This window comes from Garra rufa, chromosome 15 (assembly GCF_049309525.1).
Source record: "Garra rufa chromosome 15, GarRuf1.0, whole genome shotgun sequence".
Classification (NCBI taxonomy): Eukaryota; Metazoa; Chordata; class Actinopteri; order Cypriniformes; family Cyprinidae; genus Garra; species Garra rufa.
In genome coordinates this window covers 30,512,757-30,527,974 of record NC_133375.1, presented here as the reverse complement: position 1 = coordinate 30,527,974, position 15,218 = coordinate 30,512,757, and the positions used below count along the sequence as shown (strand labels likewise).

Sequence of the window (15,218 nt, the reverse complement as noted above, 5' to 3'; positions counted from 1 at the left end):
GGGCAAAATGGTCACACAAAAGCTCTATCTGGGCCATGTTCACATTTATCAACACAATGAATTTAGACAGCTTTGGGAAGATAAGGGATGGGAAACTGTCAAAGAGGAAGCAAGTGACAATCTGTTGATGTTTTCTCGCTGTGAGGCAGACCCTATTTTAAGCTCAGGCCGCTGAGTGTTAGGACTACAAATCATCATTGCGTCATCTTGTCACTAGAAAGTGCACTAAAACTGTACCATTGAAAACTTACTTCCTTTGATCTGCTACTAATGTTACGCCACAGGAATAAATATGCATGACTGAAAACATATTGAACTGGATTACATTGCCACCATGATTTCTGGATGATCTAGATGCTAACTAGGCAAAGTCAAAAGAGCTTAGTTGGTAAAGATATGTACGAGCAGTATTAATTAAGATATTCGCCTAATATTTCACCTACCTGACCGGAAATGATAAGAACATACATGAATGTTGTCAAGATTCTTGCCCTGGAAATCCTGGTTCAGTTTGGCCAATCACAACCGCCTTTTGTTCCTCAGACAGTTTTTGGCACACTTCTCCTTGATTTGTTATAACTTTTGGCAGTCTATAGTACTCCAAATATTTTTCCTGGTTTAACTGACTAGTACAGCCCAAAAAGTGATACAAGTTGTCCATTTTTAGGAGCAATAATAAGCAAAATATGCAAGTTTCGTTCGGTTCAGTGACATTGTTTACATTCAGTGCCGCCAATATGGCCGATTGATGACGCTTCGTGAAAACACTTTATAGAATAGCTATGCTCAGTAATCTGATTGAGGTATGATACATGTTATAACAAATGTGGATAGTTATAGACCAGTCACCAAGAAAAATAACTATAGCTAAAGTTCTAATAATCTTAATTCTAAAGATTTAGTCAGGATAACAGCATTTTTTATTTTTGACAGGATCTTTCAGAAAAAAAAACCTTAAGTAGAAAAAAAAATCCATAAAACAGCTTTAAAATCTTTGAGTTGACCTATTGACCGTAAAGTCTATCCTTAAAAGCCTTGTTTTCATCTGCATTAAATTTGTTATGGTGTCTAACCTTGAACATGAATATTTTATTATTATATTCAGTATATATATAGAAAAGTTTATACAAAAGTTTTTGAACAGTAAGATTTGAAATGTTTTTTAAAGAAGTCTCTTCTGCTCACCAAGCCTGCATTTATTTGATCCATATAGTACAGGAAATGCAGTACAATTTTGAAACATTTTTACTATTTAAAATAACTGTTTTCTATTTGAATATATTTTAAAATGTAATTTTAGCATTTGTCTGAAATGAAAAGCATTTGTAACATTATACACTGTACCATTCAAAAGCTTGGAATCAGTATAATTTTTTCTTTTTTTGGGGGGGGGGGGGGGGAGAATTATAGATTTTTTTTTTTTAGCAAGGATGCTTTAAATTGATCAAAAGTGATAATAAAGACATTTATAAAGATAGATGCTGTTCTTCTGAACTTTCTATTCATCAAATAAACCTGAAAAAAAAATACTTTTTGAGCAGTAAATCAGAATGTTGGAATGATTTCTAAAGGATCATGTGACTGGAGTAATGATGCTAAAATTTCTGCTTTGAAATCACAGGAAAAAATTACATTTTAAAATGTATTCAAATAGAAAAGAGTTATTTTAAATCGTAAGAAATATATACATTTTTTTACTCTTTTAGCTGTACTTCAGATCAAATAAATGCAGGCTTGGTGAGCAGAAGAGTCTTTTTTAAAAAACATTAAAAATCTTACTGTTCAAAAACTTACGACTGGTAGTGTAGCTATATAATAAGTTTTGTGGCTGACATACTTTTTTTTGTTTATAAAACATTAAAAGATAAAGAGGGCAGGTGTAGCCTTGCCGGAGAGCTTGACAGAACGGATGTGACACTTTGACATGTGTGATGATAACCTCAGCTGAGGCGGGGGTCTTTCTGCATTTCCCTGCTCCCGGGGGTCATCAAAAGCAGGGCGAGGTGTCCTGAGACGGTGGGGTCCAAACTCAGGTCAGTGTGATACATTGCAGCAGGACTTCCTAGTTTCCGCAAAAGGAATAGAGTTTAGCACAATGGTGTGAAATGTAACCAACACCCAGCTCAGTGATTGCTTATACATTTTGAAGTCATTAATGCACAGCAAATTAAGGTGACAGTAAAGATAAGATTTCAAATATATGCTGTTCTTCGATTCATCAAAGAATCTTGAAAAATGTTTCTAACAAATCAGCATATTCTAATGTTTTTTTGAAAGATCATGTGATTATAGACTGGAGTAGTGGCTGCAGAATGTCAGTTGACCAGTTTGGTTGACCAAAGGAAGACAGATTGGTCATGTTGGTCCACCAGCTAGACCAGTACCAAAACAGCACTGACCTGCATAAAGTAGCCCAGACTGGTATGAAACTGATGCTGGTCTTTTCAGCAGGGTGAAGTTCTTTCTGCTTAAAATTATAGTGGCATATGCCAGTGCACAATATAAACAAATATGAGAGAGGAAATGTGCACAAAAACTAGCAATTAGTGTCTAAGCCCGGTGAGAGGAACGTGTTGCTAAAATAAAGACCTCCTGTTTCTCACGGATAAGGGAGGGCATGGACTATATTTAGCATGTCTGAAGCAAAATCACATTGTTGTATTTCAAGCTGATATGCAGATACCCTGCAAGGGGTTTGAGTATAATTTTTGTTCTGTCCTTGTTAGTTGTTTTATATAGATATATGAGACACTTGGCAGGCATAAAAACTTTGGTACAGATGATTTGGTCATTTTAAGATCTAAGGACAACCTGTCTATACATATAAATTGCTCTCGTAAGTCTTTTAAATAATATTCAGAAATATGTGTACTCAAAACATTTGAAAGCTTACTGTGTTTCAGTTTTAATAAATAAATATTAAAAACTATTATATAGATTAATATTGAGTAGGCTGAATTCAGAATCTGTTCATTAAAGAGCAGGTCTGAACTACTTCCCATGTAATGATGCTTTCATTCATACTGTTATAGGAATGTGAGTTTTAGTAGTCAATGTCATGCTCAACCGAACAGTGAATATGTATTAAATATGCATGACCTTGTACTACTACAGTCTGCGACTGACGTCATTGCAGAACAGAATAACATTTAGTCAGTTCCTGTGAACTGAGGTCAGAGTAATAACAGACAACCTGGCAGAAATGAATTATAAGGGCAGTGATTTTAAAAGAGTGCATCAGCTATAAGAAGAGACAGAAGCTCTGCTCTTTTTCAACAGATGTCAAACGTTTATGGGTATTATACTTATTAGCAACAGTTTGCTACAGTTTAGGTGGCTGAAGAAACCGGAAAAGATCGAGCTGTCACACAAATAAATGCATTAACTGCTTCTCTTCTTGTGGAATGTATCAAATATAACATGGAAACATGAAATAAATGCCTTGATGCTAGATGTGCAGAGTGTTGGCTACTACTGCCACCCTGTGGAATGATGCTACTGTGAAACTTGCAGGTTTATAGACCTACTGTTATAAAGCGGTGTTGTTTTAGTATTTATTATAGTTTTTATTTCTACAGTTTATATGAATTTTATTTTAGTTTACGTTATTGTGGTATATTGTTAAATGAAAAATGCTGTCTTGGCAACTATTCATTTCCTAAATCTTTGAATTCTTTGAAGGCATGCGCCGAAGACTGACACGGAAGAGAAGAAATTGTCATTATTTCTGTTTTCTTTGCGCACAAAAAGTATACTCGTAGCTTCATAACATTATGGTTGAAACACTGATGTCACATGGATTATTTTATCCATGTTCTTACTACCTTTCTGGGCCTTGAACATGTCAGTTGCGTTGCTATCTATGCAGGGAAAAGCTCTCATCTTTATAAAAAATAGTATTTTTGAGTAAACTGTGTAAACTAAATGCTTTTTTTTTTTAAGAATTTTGAGGTCTTAAGGGGAGACACTGCAGGCAAAAACACAGTTTGTTCATGCACCTGTCAAGTTTGAGTTTTTGGGCTTTTTGGTGTTTCATAAAGTGTTTTTTTTTTAACTAGTGGTAAGAAAGTGTTTCTTTTATAGCACTTTATCTATTTGTGTCAATAAATTTCAATTACGATACATATTTTTAAAGGGTGTTTTCTCAAAATTCGTTTTTTCTCCTACACCGAGCCATAAATTTCCACTTCAGTAGCATGTACACACACACCAAACTTTACTTTTTTCCCCCTGTCTATATTCTAAAGATGTTTACAGAGGGATTTGTTCCTATATCATTTGCTTGATTTCATACAACATTTTATTCCCCCAAAAATGGTAAAAAAAAAAAAAAAAAAAAAAATACATTGTTTTCTGTCCGTTCTAAGTTTTTTCTGAATTATGGAGTGACAAAATGAGATACCCAAAATGCCCTCTGTAAAAACATTTGACTCTAATATGTCAAAAAAATTTAAACAAGAATTTTGAAACTGACTTCATCCAGAGGTTAGATTTTTGTATTGGAAATGTATGCAAATTAGTGCATATTTCATTAAATAATGCCTCATTTGCATATTTAACATTTTAGAAAAATAAAATTTGCTTATAGCTGAATTAAACTTGTTTTATGATCAATAAACTAATTGAACTGAACTAAATAACACTGAACTGACTAGAGCTGAATAATGACACCATTGTACGTTTGTTGTATAACTGATGAATTTTGCAACATTTACTGTTATTGAACTAAATTGAATCAATGCTGAACTAAAATGAGAGGAATAATGACACTATTGTCTTCTGTAGAACTGCTTTTCATCTGAAATTGAATTTGTTTATTAAGGTTATTTATTAACGGATGTATTTTGCAACACTGTTATTTTCCTGTTTATTACTGTGAAGCTTCTTTGAAACTGTATTGTAGCCTATAGGCCTAGAGCTCTACCCAGCTGACCAGGAATGTTTTCAGAACTTTGCCTGGTTCTTATCAAATTACACAAAAACATTCTAGTGACGTTAATGGAATGCTCATTTAGTTGTGCTAATGTCAACTTAGCACAATAAAGTTATTTATATAGCTCATGGAATTTTTTTTTAAACGTTTTAGATGTCGGTCTAAAGCAGGGGTCCCCAAACTAAGCCCGCCCCCTCATTTGGACCAGCCCTCTGCACAATGCCAGAGACATATTTTGAAAATGAAAAATGAAAATAAAAATTTTAAAAAAATATGTTTTACTTATATCATATCGGTATTTGATAATAAAGGTTGGCTTTCAAACTAAAATTTCCCTTAGTTATTAACATAGCCTAATTATTTTTTAAATTCACCAACTGAATGGTAAATTCAACATAATGTGTCATCACAATCGAACAGGTGATGCGTGAGCCAGCTAGAAAATTCAGAGCGATGACAAAATGACTCAATAGCATTTGAGGTGAAACTAGCACTGCTTGTGGGACAGGTGCAAAAGCAAGACTTCACTCATCTCCCAGTTACCCAGAATTTTTCAGCTGAGAAACCAGTGCCCCCATTCCCAGTTGAAAAGTCTGTGAAAGCGCTGAAAATGATGAAGGCAGAGTTTAACGTGTGATTAAAAAAATGCTTGAATTGCTTTTGCTTGACAAGCCTCTCTAGGCTGTGGTTCTCTTGGTTGGTTGTACATCTTTTTCTTCTATACTTTTTCCTTCAACTCAACTTTCTGCTAATATGCTTGGATACAGCACTTTGTGAACAGCCAGCTTCTTTGGCCATGGATGTTTGTGGCTTACCCTCCTTGTGAAGGGTGTTAATGATTGTCTTCTGGACAACTGTCAGATCAGCAGTCTTCCCCATGAATGTGTAGCCTAGTGAACCAAACTGAGAGACCATTTTGACGGCTCAGGAAACCTTTGCAGGTGTTTTGTGTTGATAATCTGAATAGCATGTCACCATATTCTAATTTGTTGAGATAGTGAATTGGTGGGTTTTTGTTAATTTTTTAAAGTTTGTTTTGTTTAAGTTTTTGTTAATTGTGAGCCAAATCATCACAAAGACTTAAACTACTTCAGCCTGTGTGCATTAAATTTATTTAATACACAAGTTTCACAATTTGAGTTGAAAATTGAAATAAATTATTTTTTTCATGACATTCTAATTTATTGAGATGCACCTGTATATCTTTTGAAAAGAAATGATCATTTATCTGTGTGGTGCATAACAAAATAAACTATTCTAGCATTAAAAGGTAGAGTAAATACATGTAAAATCATAATAAAATAATAATAATACTAGTAGTCAGTCCGGCCCATGGTATTTTCTTTTATAAACCGACCCGGCCCCCCATTAAAGAAAGAAAAATTATGTGGCCCTCTCAGAAAAAAAGTTTGGGGACCCCTGGTCTAAAGTGTCTAAACGTTCCCATAATGTTTGCAAAATTATCAAATGAAAAGGTTGCTTGATGTTTTCATAACCAAGAAAAACGTGTTTAAAACATTTAAAAACCTGGATATTGTGAATGTTCAGAGAACATTCAGAAATAATGTTTTTGTAATTTAATGGGAGCATTAGCAAAATGTTCTCAGAACATATTTTTTTATTTAGTACTGACCTGAATAAGATATTTCACATTAAAGATGTTTACACATAGTTCACAAGAGAAAATAATAGTTGAATTTACAAAAATGACCCCGTTCAAAAGTTTATATAAACTTGGTTCTTAATACTGTCTTGTTACCTGAATGAGCTGTTTTTTTGTTTAGTGATTTTATGTTTCATGTTTCATTTTTGTTTAGTTTAGTTGTTCATGAGTTCCTTGTTTGTCCTGAACAGTTAAACTGCTCGCCGTTCTTCCGAAAAATTCTTCAGGTTCCACACATTCTTTGTTTTTTTCAGCATTTTTGTTTTATTTGAAACCTTTCCAACAATGACTGTATGATTTTGGGATCCATCTTTTCACACTGAGGACAACTGAGAGACTCATATGCAACTATTACAGAAGGTTCAAATGCTCACTGATGCTTCCAAAGAAAAAAAACAATGCATTAAGAGCCAAGGCCGTAAACATTTGAATAGAATGAAGATGAGTAGCCTACATTTTTCTTATTTTGCCTAAATATATATACATATATTTAATTTTGTACAGCCCTTTAGAAGCTACAGAAGATACTTACATGTTTCCAGAAGATAAAATAAGTCAAATTTACCCTGATCTTCAAATGCAAAAAGTTTTGACAAGGACTCATGAATAACTATTATTAAAAAAAACACACACAGCTGTGGATCATTCAGGTAACAACACAGTATTTAGAATCAAAGTAGTTTTTGAACAAGGTAATTTTTATAAATGTAACTACTATTTTCTTTTGTGGATTATATGTAAACGTCTTTTATGTTAAGTTTCTTATTTAGGTCGGTACTAAATAAAAAACAACATGCAGTTTGTTTTAGTAAAATAATTAACATTTTTTAGATTCTGCAAGGTGTATGTAAACTTTGACCTCAACTGTAAATGTACTATTGCAATACTGCTGATTTGACAAACATGATGAGTTCTTCGGAACTTAGAAATATAACTAATTGTTTCCGAAGCCTACTTAATATTTTATAACAGTCTTGCAGAAAGCACAAGAATGTGTATGTGACAAACGTAGGCCTGTATATAAATGTGTAAATGACAAAGCTAATTATTAAGTATAACTCATTTCAGACCACTGTGAGGTCTATGAACAGCCTAAATCTAAAACCCGGTTTGCGGTAAACCTATTTAAAAAGTGTGCCAAAACTTCTGCGTCTATCATTGGCTCCCTGTACACATCCGGGTACTGCAGCACAGCCAACCTATGAGGCCAAAGACACCAATATGGCGGAGGTAAGCTGGATAGCTGGAAAAAGTATTCGATTTTAAATCCATCTCTTTAACGATTTACTATAACAGCGGTGGCTTTCGTTAATATATATGTGTAAAGTAGAGCTTGATATATATACGCCGGGGTTCATAGTAATAATTGTGTAAAAACGACGACGGCAAAACCGGTTTAAATGAAGAGTGATCTATCAGGATCGGAGAGGCCTCTGAATCTCATCCCCGTTAGCTCACAGGAAAAAAACAAACAAGAAATCGTCGTCTGTAATTGATACATTACTCGATATAAACATCGTTTTCATTAGGCATTGTATTGTTTTTTAAGGCTTAATCGTGTTTTATATATTGTGCGAATGCATTTTGATTATAACTTGCATGAAAGGTTTGTTTATGCTGTGAGTCGATGGGATTTTGCAGTGTTTAGAGAGGATGACAGCATCCGTATAGAGATGATGGCTGTTTGGTTTGTGTCATTAATAAGTGTATTTTTATTTAATTATTAAGTAGTTAAGCGTTATTAATTTTTATACAAACTCGGACATGATTGTATTTACATTGATGTACATTTACTGTCATACGTTTTACTTTAAATGTTTGCACGCAAACGATGTACAATTGAATATTCATTGGGTTTCATACGTTTTCTATGACTGATCATTGAATTGTGATGTATTTTGCATAATTTAATACAATATATTTATTTTTCTATCTTCTTTCTTTACATCTGTCTTCACAGGCTTCCTTTGGGAGTTCGAGCCCTGGTAGGCCTTACTTTATATTTTTTAGTGTATTTTAATTATACTTATTATTTTGTTAGTAGTATTGCAAGTAATAGTGGATCAAAATGTATTTCTTCAATAGCCAATACTGCTGTCCAGAGGGCAAGATACACTACTAGTCAAAAGTTTTTGAACAGTAAGATTTTTAATGTTTATTAAAGAAGTCTCTTCTGCTTACCAAGCCTGCATTTATTTGATCCAAAAAATACAGCAAAACCAGAAATATTGTGAAATATTTTTATTATTTAAATAACTGCTTTCTATTTGAATATATTTTAACATGTTATTTATTTATTTGATCAAAAACGTGAATCTTCAGAAATCATTTTAATATGCTGATTTGCTGTTCAAGAAACATTTATTATTATTATTATTATCAATAAGTCAGTTGAGTATGTTTTTTTAGGATTCTTCAATGAATAGAAGGATCCAAAGATCAGTGTTTATCTGAAATAAAAAGCTTTTGTAACATTATACACTATACCATTCAAAAGCTTGGAGTCAGTATAATTTTTTTTTTTTTTTTAAATAAATTATAGAAATTAATACTTTTGTTTAGCAAGGATGCTTTAAATTGATCAAAAGTGATGATAAAGACATTTATAATGTTACAAAAGACTTCTAGTTCAGATAAATGCTGTTTTTCTGAACTTTCTATTCATCAAAGAAACCTGAAAAAAAAAATCTACATGGCTGTTTTTAACATAATAATAATAATAATAATAAAAGTTTTTGAGCAGCAAATCAGAATATTAGAATGATTTCTGAAGGATCATGTGACTGAAGTAATTATGCTAAAAATTCAGCTTTGAAATCACAATAATAAATTACTTTTTAAAATATGTAAAAATAAAAAACAGTTATTTTAAATAGTAAAAAATATTTTAATATTTTGCTGTTTTTGCTGTACTTTAGAGCACATAAACACAGGCTTGGTGAGCAGAAGAGACTTCTTAAAAAAAACAAAAAAAAAAAAACCTTACTGCCCAAAAACTAAAATGTTATTATATACAATAAAATGTTTTATTTTTACACAATATTTACTCAAGAATGTATTAAAAATGCTATTAATTTAATGCATAATTTCCATCATGTTCCACCTAATGTTGTACTAAAATCAGTTCATTCATCCCCCCCCCCAGTTGGCTCTTTGTCCTCAGAGGATCACGACTTTGATCCAACAGCTGAGATGTTGATTCATGAGTATGACGATGAGAGAACTTTGGAGGAAGAAGAACTTTTAGAGGGAGAGAAGAATTTCAGAGCAGAATTGTCAGACCTGGAGAGGGTAACGTGCATTCATAACAATCCACTTTTTTTCATTAAAAACTGTATTGTGTTGCAATCTCTGGATAATAAGGGCCATATTTCTGCTTTGTGACACATTTCCTTTTTTTTTAACATGGATAGGAGGGGAACATGCCGATCGAGGAGTTGTTGGCTATGTATCGTTACGAAGCGTCAGTCAGTACGGGGGCAGGATCTAGCATGGACAGTTCCTCTGTTGAACTTGCTGATGATCTGCCCGACATGACCCTGGATAAGGTAATTTACATGATTTTGTATCTGTGCCAGAGAAAATTGTCAAAAGTCATAAGATGGAATCACTAACGGTGTCTGTTGCAGGAGGAGATAGCGAAAGATCTTCTGTCAGGAGATTATGAGGAGGAGACCCAGTCATCTGCTGATGACCTGACCCCTTCTGTTACCTCCCACGAGGCCACAGACTTCTTCCCTAGAACACTCCGATGTAAGCTTAATCATTACACTAGTCAAGTTTCATGTTACCTTTCTGAATTTTGGAGGTGTTTTATAGTTTAATCATTTTAATTTATTATAAACTTATCCAACATAGAAAACATATTTCCACGTGAAATGTGAAAAGTGATCATTATATTTGTATTTACCTTTTTTGCAGTAAACTCCAGGAAAAAAGTAATGTAATTTGTAAAGTAACTTTAATATAACCCATTCAAGCGTATTTTTGTCGTTTTTAAAGGTATATGCAAGTATAGTTAATGAACTAAATGTTTTTTTTTTTCTAGCCAACGCAACATATGATGGTGATAAAGAATCTGAGGGGGAGGAGGACGGTGTAAGCAGTGAAGATTCTAGAAAGGTTAGTTTCCAACACACACACACACACACACACACACACACACACACACACACACACCTTTCAAAAGTTTGGGATCAGTAAGATTTTAATGTTTTTTTTTATATATAAGTTTTTTCTGCTCATCAAGGCTGTGATTGTTTGTTTAAAAATACAGAAAAAAACTGTAATTTTATTGCAATTTAAAATAGTGGTTTTCTATTTAAATATACCTTAAAATATGTGATTTATTTTTGTGATGCAAAGCTGAATTACTCCATTCTTCAGTGGTACATGATCCTTCAGTAATCATTTTAATATGCTGATTTATTGTCAGTGTTGAAAACAGTTGTGCTGCCTAATATTTTTTTGGAACCTGCGATACTTTTTCAGCATTCTATGATGAATAAAAAGTTAAAAAGAACAGGCTTTATTTAAAATAGAAATCTTTTCTAACAATGAAAGTCTTTACTATCACTTTTTATCAATTTAACACATCCTTGCTAAATAAAAGTATTAATTTCTTCTTCTTCAAAAAAAAAAAAAAAGAACGAAAAAACTGACCCAGATTTTGGGTAGTGTGTTGTTACAAAAAAAATTCTATTTTAAATAAATGCTGTTCATTTTAAACGTTTTATTCATCAAATAATCCTGAAAAAAGTATCACAGGTTCAAAAAAATATACAAATATTAAGCAGCACAACTGTTTCCAACATTGAGAACAAATCAACATATTAGAAGGATTTCTAAAGGGCACTGACACTGAAGACTGGAGTAATGATGCTGAAAATTCAGCTTTTCATCACAAGAATTAATTCTATTTTAAAGTATATTCAAATAGAAAACTGCTATTTTAAACTGCAATAATATTTTTAATAAAATAAACAGCCTTGATGAGCAGAAAAGACTTAATTATTTATTTTTCAAATACATTACTGTTCAAACATTTGGTTGGTTGATAAGATTATATTTTGTCTCTTATGCTCAACAAGATTGCATTTATTTGCTCAAAACTAAGTAAAACAGTACTATTATTAAAATTTTATTTTTTTAAATTCATTTTTATTTAAGTCTTTTATTAATTGTTTTTGCTCTACAACACAGGAAATAATGGTCGGATCTCAGTATCAAGCAGATGTTCCAATGGGCTTCAGCCACTATAATGATGATGATGATGAAAAAGGTGAGTGTTGTATTAAAATTGCTTAGCATTAGGGCTGTGCAATATATCGAACGATATTGTGAGGCGCGTTTAGTCAATGAAGCCGGTGCTTTGATTAGTAGTAAATCTCCATCACGTGCGTTCCGCTCAGGTTCCGCTGGAGCGGCAATTGATACACAGAGACGTGATGGAGATTTACTACTAATCAAAGCACCGGCTTCATTGACTAAACGCGCCTCACAATATCGTTCGATATATTGCACAGCCCTACTTAGCATAACTTTTCAACAATTCTGATCACTGTAAATGACCATATTAAATGTGTTGTTTAAAGTGTACGAAGAGGAAGATCAGCTGCTGTGGTGTCCTGACGTGCTGTCAGAGTATAAAGTGAAAGACTACCTCAGAGAAGCGCTGTCACAGTCCTCAGATGACAGCACAGAAAATTCCACACCCGAACACATACGAGATAACGAACAGGTCTGTGCTCTCTAAATACTCTCTTTAATTGATATAATTAATGTGGAAATCTTTTGCCCGTGTGAGATCTGCCGCTATGGTTTTAATTGCATTTTTTTTTCTATGACCTCCTTTCTAGGCCTTGTTTGAGCTTTTGAAATGTAATTATGACACCCGTGAGGCACTGACGCGATACCGCAGTAATGTGAAGACTTCGAAAGGTAGGCTGTTCTGTACATGACCAGCTTGAAATCTTTTGTACCTGTAATAGCACAAATGTTCACTCCTCTTTATGTCGTTTTGATAGAAGAATCCCCACCGTGGTCAGAGGATGAATGTAGGAACTTTGAACATGCGCTGCAGATTTATGAGAAAAACTTCCATCTTATTCAGAAACACAAGGCAAGTTGTCTTTTTCACTGGGTTCATTAGTGTTAATTTTGCTGACATATAATTTTCATCAACAACATTTTTCACAGACGAAAATGAGACTATAACAAAATTTGTTTTGAATGACAAAAACTATGTTCTCGGTTACATCTTAGTTCAACGTAAAGAGCTGAGAATATTGTACGTGTATCAGTACGTTGTATCCGTGCATTTATTTTTAAAGGGACAGCATTGATGTTAATCAAGCAACAAAAGAGAGAAAATCACTCACAGCTCTTGACTAAGTCACTTTAGTAGCGCTAATAAAAATTAATCTAAGTGTATTTATATAAATATGTCTGCTTGAAAGAATGAAGAAGGTTGTAAACAAGTAAAGAATGCATAATTAGCCTATATAACCATTAGTATCTCATTGAAAAGAAAATGTTTTTGTTTCTTTATGAGAAGTGGTTTCATTTGATTTTAATTTAAAGGCATGTTGCATGTCACAGCAGTTAAGTCTGTCATGATAAACCTTAATATCAAACTTTTACAATGAGTTTGGTCATTTTAGAGAAATGCTTTACACTGTAACTAAACCCATTAGATTTTAGCCGGCTAAATCTACTCTAGATTTAGTCAACTAAAAACATGATATTTAGTCGACTAAAACTAAAACACATTCAGCTGACTACAACTAATTGGCATTTTAGTCAAAAGACTATGACTAACACTTCAGTCAAAATTTGCTGTCAAAACGGACACTGGTTCATTAACTGGAAGTAAGTATTTTTTGTTGCCATCTACACTGCTATTAAATTTTTATTCAAGTCTGACTGAGGCTGCATTTATTTGATTGCAATTTAAAAGAGCTGTTTTCTATTTTAATATTTTAAAACATATTTTATATCTATGATGGCACTTCAATTTTCAGCAGCCATTACTCCAATCATCAGTGTCATATGATCCTTCAGAAATCCTTCTAATATTCTGATTTGCTGCTCAACATACTTTTTTTCTTATCATTCTTTAAAACAGTTTTACAACTTAACATAAGTGTGGAAACAGTGACTTTTTTTTTAGGATTTGTTCATGTATAAAAAGTTTAAAAGTACACACTTCACTTTTATCTCCTTTATTTTGCGACTTTGTGTCCTCATTGCTTCTTTCTTCTTTTCTTTTCAGGTTCAGACACGGACTGTAGCAGAATGTGTGGCTTTTTATTACATGTGGAAGAAGTCAGAACGTTTTGATTACTTTGCTCAGCAGAACCGTTTCGGCAAAAAGAAGTATAGTTGTTACCCGGGTGTGACGTAAGTACTGGGATATGATTGTTGATGCTTCTGGATGTGTTTAAATTAAAGTATTAGGTTAAACTCTGTTGGCTTGCTCTTCAGAGACCTGATGGACAGGCTGGTGGATGAGGCGGAGGGTCTGGCGGTGGACAGCTCATCATCGGTGTGTTCAGCTGGAGCAGGGGGGCGAATGGAGGCATCGGCAGAGCAACAGCTCGGACTGCTTAACTCCATCACTGCCAGTGATCTCACAGGTGAGCTCTGCTGCCACCCTAGTCTAGATTCAGGAAGAAATGTATTCTTATGAACTGCTTCTTTGAATTAATCACTTAAAACCATGGTTTGAATTTGGATGAATTTCTTTGGAAGTTAAAGAAATCATTCACTCAAAAAAATTAGGAAAATCTGCTGACAAATGTACTCACCCTCAGGTCATCTAAGATGTAGATGAGAAATTTAGCATTACATCATTTGTTCAACAACAGATCCTCTGCAGTGAATTGGTGCCATCAGAGTGAATTGGTGCCAAACAGCTGATAAAAGCATCACAACAATTCACAAGTAATCCACACAACTCTGTGAAAATCTGTTTGTAAGAAACAAATCCATTATGTTTTTAACCAAATGAGTCCTTTTGTTATAATAGTGTTTTCTAGCCATCTCGACTGAATCAGGAAAGAAGTGTGCACAGATCGAGCATCCTTTACAAGTGAAAACAGTCCAAAACAAACAAATGTTGGTGTATTTTTAATGTGAGAGGACAAAGAATGGACTTGTTAAAGGTTGTGTCAGCGATTCTAGGCTGAAATATAAAGTGGCACTTTCACCTTTAAGGGAGAAGAAGAGTTGGATTATCCTAATGTTTTTATTAGCTGTTTAAACTCACATTTTGGTGGCACCTATTTACTGTAGAGGATCAGCAGAAGAAACAAACATCGTCATGGCCGGAGTAAATTTTTAACAAATGTTCATTTTTGGGGAACTATTCATTTAACTCACTTAATTTAATCTAAATTCCGATTAAAAAAATTAAACATTTAAAGGATTAGTTCACTTCCAGAATAAAAATTTCCTGATAATTTACTTACACCCATGTCAGCCAAAATATTAAGAAATTAAGGTTTTTGAGGAAAACACTTCCAATGTGAAGAGACTACATGGAGATTTTTCTCCATATAGTGGACTGCAGTGGGAGCCAACGTGTTGAAGTAGGTCTGGGCGGTATGACAAAAAGTGTAT

The 15,218-nt window shown here is 33.5% G+C and overlaps 1 protein-coding gene across 1 annotated transcript in view; it reads left to right on the top strand.

Moving 5' to 3' along the window:
- The first annotated feature begins 7,811 nt into the window (after positions 1–7,811).
- The window catches only part of mier3b (mesoderm induction early response 1, family member 3 b), a 12,287-nt gene continuing 4,880 nt past the window's right edge, over positions 7,812–15,218 (top strand). The window contains exons 1-12 of the mRNA XM_073818760.1: positions 7,812–7,826; positions 8,557–8,581; positions 9,742–9,887; positions 10,010–10,144; positions 10,226–10,349; positions 10,645–10,718; positions 11,799–11,877; positions 12,191–12,336; positions 12,455–12,536; positions 12,623–12,717; positions 13,870–13,997; positions 14,082–14,233. Coding sequence (XP_073674861.1) covers positions 7,818–7,826; positions 8,557–8,581; positions 9,742–9,887; positions 10,010–10,144; positions 10,226–10,349; positions 10,645–10,718; positions 11,799–11,877; positions 12,191–12,336; positions 12,455–12,536; positions 12,623–12,717; positions 13,870–13,997; positions 14,082–14,233 — 1,195 coding nt within the window. The 5' untranslated portion in view covers positions 7,812–7,817. The remainder of the gene's footprint in view (positions 7,827–8,556; positions 8,582–9,741; positions 9,888–10,009; positions 10,145–10,225; positions 10,350–10,644; positions 10,719–11,798; positions 11,878–12,190; positions 12,337–12,454; positions 12,537–12,622; positions 12,718–13,869; positions 13,998–14,081; positions 14,234–15,218) is intronic.